At 30.7% G+C, this 5,470-nt stretch overlaps 1 protein-coding gene across 4 annotated transcripts; it reads right to left on the bottom strand.

Annotated features, from left to right (window-relative positions):
* Positions 1 to 513: 513 nt before the first annotated feature.
* On the bottom strand, positions 514 to 4,858 carry LOC110671922 (nicotinate-nucleotide pyrophosphorylase [carboxylating], chloroplastic). Of its 4 annotated transcripts, XM_058136486.1 has the most exons (12): positions 4,725 to 4,791; positions 4,082 to 4,178; positions 3,855 to 4,012; positions 3,441 to 3,574; positions 3,293 to 3,356; positions 3,115 to 3,197; positions 2,505 to 2,588; positions 2,264 to 2,416; positions 1,841 to 2,017; positions 1,266 to 1,333; positions 909 to 1,039; positions 514 to 770 (listed from the first exon to the last, which is right to left on the bottom strand). In XM_058136486.1, exons 2-11 carry the CDS (start codon positions 4,135 to 4,137, stop codon positions 943 to 945), a joined length of 1,074 nt encoding a protein of 357 aa, XP_057992469.1. In that variant the 5' UTR covers positions 4,138 to 4,178; positions 4,725 to 4,791; the 3' UTR covers positions 514 to 770; positions 909 to 942. The 4 variants fall into 4 exon arrangements, with proteins under 4 accessions (XP_057992469.1, XP_021690257.1, XP_021690264.1 ...); XM_021834565.2 differs by lacking the exon at positions 514 to 770 and having other exon boundaries at positions 840 to 1,039; positions 4,725 to 4,858; XM_021834572.2 differs by lacking the exon at positions 514 to 770 and having other exon boundaries at positions 840 to 1,039; positions 3,855 to 3,997; positions 4,725 to 4,789.
* Between the last annotated feature and the right edge of the window lie 612 nt (positions 4,859 to 5,470).

Genomic DNA, 5,470 nt, shown 5'->3' with positions numbered 1-5,470 from the left:
AAGCGAATCCATATAGCCGACCCCAAATTTTTGGGATAAAAGTTTAGTTGAGTATATAAAAAGTGGCTTTTACATTTTTAGCTCCTATTATATTCCTTATTGGAAATTTTACTAAAATTTTATTAATATTTTTAAACTTTAATAATTTCACCATTTATAATCTTTTAATACAATATTAAAATTCAGAAAAAAATTGTGCAATATTCTAATTAGATTATTAATTATTAATATATAAATAATTAAAGCTTGCTGTAACATGCGCATACCCTTTCGAAAATATCTAATAATGTATTTTTCTAAATTAAATAAACAAAATTATAGTTTTTAATTTTTTAATTAAATTATATTTATATAATCTTAATCATGCTAAAATTCTAATTAAAAGTTATAATAAAATTAGAATTAAAATTTTAATTTATATTAATAATTTTTGTAAATAACATAAATTTAAAAGATATATTTTAGTGAGTTCAGAAATTCACCCCTTCATTCATACATATATAGTTGACCAAATCATTTCAAATTATACGTTTATATATATAAAAAAAAAAAATTATGGAATCAAACCAAAACCATCTAGAACAAGGCCTGGAGTCGAGTCGGCCGAGGACAAATCTAGCTAGTAGCTACCCATTGCCATCCGGCTATAACTATAATGCCAACTGTTAGACCGATGACTCCAGTATTCACAAGTACTCCGGAATCAATACCAGTAATGTGAAGAAAATCAGCTGCAAACAGAATGAAAGAAACTTGCCATTCTCTTCAGTCTTTTATATCATCTTACAATGATTTCCTTAAACCACTAAAAACCAAAGCTTTTGGTTAAAAAAACACAATGAGGGGAAAAGACTGCTCTGTCTCTTCTTATTCTGACCTAGCTGTGAGTTTAACAGTGTTGACTTACTGCTTAACCAAAAGAAAATGAGACGAAAATTATGATTATGCTCGTTTTGTGCGCCTTCCAACTTCAAGCGCCAACTCTGTATCGATTTTGAGAGAGATGTCAAGTGCTCTTACAGAATGTGTCAGTGCACCACTGCAGATCAAATTAAACATTTTTTTAGTACTAAGTGGCTCAATAATTTCCACCCTTCATATGGAATGTAGTACTGTGCATTCTCACAATACTAGAAGGGTATGTTCTGTTGCCAAGTCCGATAAAGTACTCCAATCCCAATTTGAAGTTCTATATAACAATCAATTCTAAACAAAACCCAGGATGCAGGGAAAAGAGATACCACCATTACAAGATTGCAACTTACCTAGAAATGTATGTTACACCAGTCTGTCCAATTTTGCTCACTGTTTCAAGAGTAACATTCCCTGATGCCTTTAATATGAAACAGATGGATCAAATAGTTAGCCTCAGAAAGAAGAACGAAATAAGCGCAATGCAACAAACAGACACCTCAAGAATTAGTGAGTGATTGTCATAACATGCTTAAATAATTGAATAATTATGCAGAAAAAAAAAATCACATGCCACAAAAAAATCACATGCAAGTTTCTTGAAAAAAAAAAAAAAAGGAAAATAAACCTGACAATGGTATTGTACTTTTTGAAGTAACAAAGGTGATTCTATTATATTCCACTATAACTGAAAAAAACAAGTTAATACTTTCATGACTTTCCAGTTTCAATACAAATGTTGGGCATGGATGGATGCCAGTTTATATGTCAAACACATTAAATTCTCAGAAGTGTCCGTCAAATGACATTATCAATGCATGAATACTAAATGCTAAATCAGACATTATGCTTTGTATTAGATCTCATAACAAATAACAGACCATATCATTAAAGAAGAAAATAAAGTACAACTGATAATAAGAGCTACCTCAGTCTCAAATCTTCCATTGATCAATTCCACAGCATTTTTAAGCATAGATACATCAACATCTCCATTTGGCAGTGGTATAACCATATTATCCAACATTATCCGGGTCAAGGAAGTCTGTGTGTGTGATGTGTAATGTAACACCTCATTTACTTCCTCAAGTGTTCTGGTCTCAACCTTGGAGGCAAAAGCAGTTCATAATAAGCATAGATTTCGTCATATATTCATCTCACAAAAAGCGGAGAAAACGCAAAAACATAAGCATGCATGGGGAGAAGAGAATTATATATTTCAGAAATTAAATTATGCAATAACTAAGCTGAGAATATGTAAAACAGACTGTTTGCAGATCAACTTTTACCGGGCAAATCAACCTGATCATGCATTCACAAATTATAAGAACTTGAGATTTTGAAAAACTACCTCAACCTCCATTTGAAGGTTCTTTTGCTCTAAATACTGATCAACAGATTTAATGGCATTTATGATACCCCCTGCTATTGATATATGATTATCTTTTATCATTACCATATCGAATAAACCCATTCTATGATTTCTACCTCCACCAATTAGCACCTGCATATGAATGCTGCAAGTCAACCAAATTACATAACTGATAGGAGAATTTGAAGCAAAGGAGCACACGCAAGGGAAAGATGCACACCGCCCACTTATCAATCAAACGTAGACCTGGAGCTGTTTTTCGAGTCTCTAAAATAAATGCAGGGCTTGCAGCATCTGCCATTGCCTGCAGAAAGCATGAATAATCTATAAATCTCTTTTGCACATCAAACAAACATATTGACTTGATTTTTGCGAGGTCTTCCATGACTTCATTCAGTTAACTTGACCTGAAAAACCCATTTAAATTGGATGAATTTCATGAGTTAAAAGAACTGCAAACTCATTTTGTTTAGTGTTACTCCCACACCAAAATTATGTATCAACCATGTTCTAAACATGAATGCAGGTGAAACAGACTGATATTTAGAAATCAGAGTAAAAAATTTGAGAATACAGCAATGAAAAGCAGAGTTGAAAAATCTTACTATAACATGACTAGTCAGCTCTCCCAGGACATATAAGTATTCTTTAAAAAGTTATACTTATCAACCATTTCTAAGCCACAATTATAAACACAAAGAAATGGCAACTACAATTTTGATATGTGCATCCTTTATTATGTGCTTTGATATGGCATCGTGTTTTCCAAAATTAACAATGTAGATTCACTTGATTTTATTTCAAAGTTCAAGGAAATAAAAGAAGAAAACCTTAGTTAGTGTTGCTATTCCACTCATCCTCTGCATAAAATTCAATGCCACCCTTTCTGCTACAACAATATTGTGTGCTCGTCCTGCACACAAAGAAATGAGAAGAAGCATAGTAATAACACACGCTCATCAAATATGATCAAAGAAATTTTGATGCTTTGTTTCCCCATTGATTTACCAGAGACTTTTCCAAATTGCAGTCCTTTATGAACATAATCACCGTCCTTCCGAGACCATTCCACCTAATGCATATTGCATGTGAAGAATGGCAAAGCATGCAAACCACAGACATAATACAAACTCAAAAAAGTTCAGTGTGCTGATACCTGCAGAGATGGATCAACCTCATGAAATATCATCTCTGCTAAAGCAATTCCTGCTATGATACCATCCTCTTTTGCCAAAAAATGGGCCTCCACTTCCATGTTAAAAGGAATGGTTGCTGTACAAGTCACATCTCCTGCAATTGAACCAAAAATGTTGCTTGCCAATATCTCTATATGGGGACGCACAAATTATATATCTATCCAAATGAAAGGGGACAAGGAACTTAGAATGACCAGTGAATATCAATATCTACATTCAGGAGCTTGCAATTTCACACGTTTCAAAACCATAAAGGTCATGGCAAGCAAATCAAGATTCAACTCAGCAACAAAGATATACTAGAATATACAATTTGTTGGTGAGGGAACTGGAAACAGAGGGGGAAAAAGACATTAAAAAGAGATGAATCAAACCTCTATCCCCAGAATCTTCAGCAAGAGCTAGCTTAATGACGCCCTTTAAATCATAGGTAGGATGAGATGGAGGCTTTATAGTCATTGATTGGAACAATGTATTGGGATTTTTGGTTTCAACAGCAGACATTCTAACAATTCGTCTGTGACGATCCAAACTATTAACATAATGATAATGGTCAACTACTGGACTAATTGAAAAAAAAAAAAAGAAGTGAAGAAAGTACCTTGAAGAATACAAATGATGCAAATTTAATGAAGAATTAAAAATGACTGAAGACATAAATTGTAACGGGCTGAAGCTAGCTGAGCCTTTAATATGACCTGAACAAATAAAAAATAAAACCAAAAGAACAATAAAGTTAGGTTTTCACAGTTTACATCTCAAGTGGCATCAAGCACAAAACCACAAAGATTTGGTCATATAAGATTAATCAAACCTTAAGATTAATCTGTTTAGCTGCAGTTACTCGTTGTTAAAAAAAAATTAGCAAAACTACTAAAATTCATCAGATAAGAAATGGGAATTTGTTTCACACATTCAAAATTCAAAATACACAATTCATAATAAATAAATAAATAAATAAACCTAAACCAGGAAATGGAAATAGCATAAGGTACTCCAAGGCAATATCATCATTATATGAGCTACCATGAAACTCAATTTGCAGTAAGCAGCACGAGAACCAAGAACCCCACCCAAAATATCAAAATTATAGCCACAAAAGCTAAGGAAAGTTTGGAAGGTTTATTCAATTCCAGCTATCTTATTTCATATTCTTGCTTTAAAGAAGAAAAATAAATTAAGAAAATAAATAAAAAAATCAGAACAAAAAAAAAAATCAATGAGAAGAACAGCGATTGAATTACCTTAGAAACAGAGAAAGGGCAAGCGAAGCGAGAGCGAACACTGGCAAAGCAACTCTACAAGTCAAATAACTTTTGAACATGACGGATAAATCATAAAATAATGTAGGTAAAATTATTATATTATGCCTTTCAACTTAATTCAATTTAAACCAATTCAATTAAATTTTTATTTTAAAAATTTAAATAAATTATGTAAATTTCTTTTTAATATAAATAATTTTAAATTAAATCCTCATAACTTAAAGAAAAATTACATTAAAATATTAAATAATTTAAAGTTGAAAAAGTATTAAATTATATAATTATATTTTTAAAATTTTAAAGAATATATAAAATTTAAAATAATATCTAAAATAATGAGAAAGAATTGAATAAAATTTAAAACAGTATCTAAAATAATGAGAAAGAATAAAGATTAATGTAATAAAAATATAGAGATTAATTAATATATTTTTTAAAAATAAAATATTAAATAATTATTTTATTAAAAATAAAATTATTAATTGAGTTTACTATTAATATTTCTTAAAAAAATAATAAAATACATTTAATATAATGCAAGAAAAAATTTGATATATTCTTCCTTTTAAATTGAGAATGTTAATAAATAAAATGAAATCTTTTTAAAATTAATATAACATAATATAAATTATTACATCAGCACACATGAAATGACTAAACCTGCATAATGGGAGCCATGGGTACTTTTGGGGTGGGGGGAAGTGTTCCCCTCAGTCCTTATCTAG

The sequence above is a fragment of the Hevea brasiliensis genome, chromosome 15 (genome assembly GCF_030052815.1).
Source record: "Hevea brasiliensis isolate MT/VB/25A 57/8 chromosome 15, ASM3005281v1, whole genome shotgun sequence".
Lineage (NCBI taxonomy): Eukaryota > Viridiplantae > Streptophyta > Magnoliopsida > Malpighiales > Euphorbiaceae > Hevea > Hevea brasiliensis.
The sequence above is the reverse complement of the archived record's forward strand: the minus strand, read 5'-3'. Positions and strand labels throughout refer to the sequence as shown.

Excerpts from the sequence above, each read along its gene's own strand:
- LOC110671922 (XM_021834565.2), bottom strand. The coding sequence starts at position 4,137 with ATGTCTTCAGTCATTTTTAATTCTTCATTAAATTTGCATCATTTGTAT. Across the intron at positions 4,013-4,081 it reads CATCATTTGTATTCTTCAAG|TTTGGATCGTCACAGACGAA; the intron begins GTACTTTCTTCA and ends TTATGTTAATAG. Across the intron at positions 3,198-3,292 it reads GCAATTTGGAAAAGTCTCTG|GACGAGCACACAATATTGTT; the intron begins GTAAATCAATGG and ends CTTTGTGTGCAG.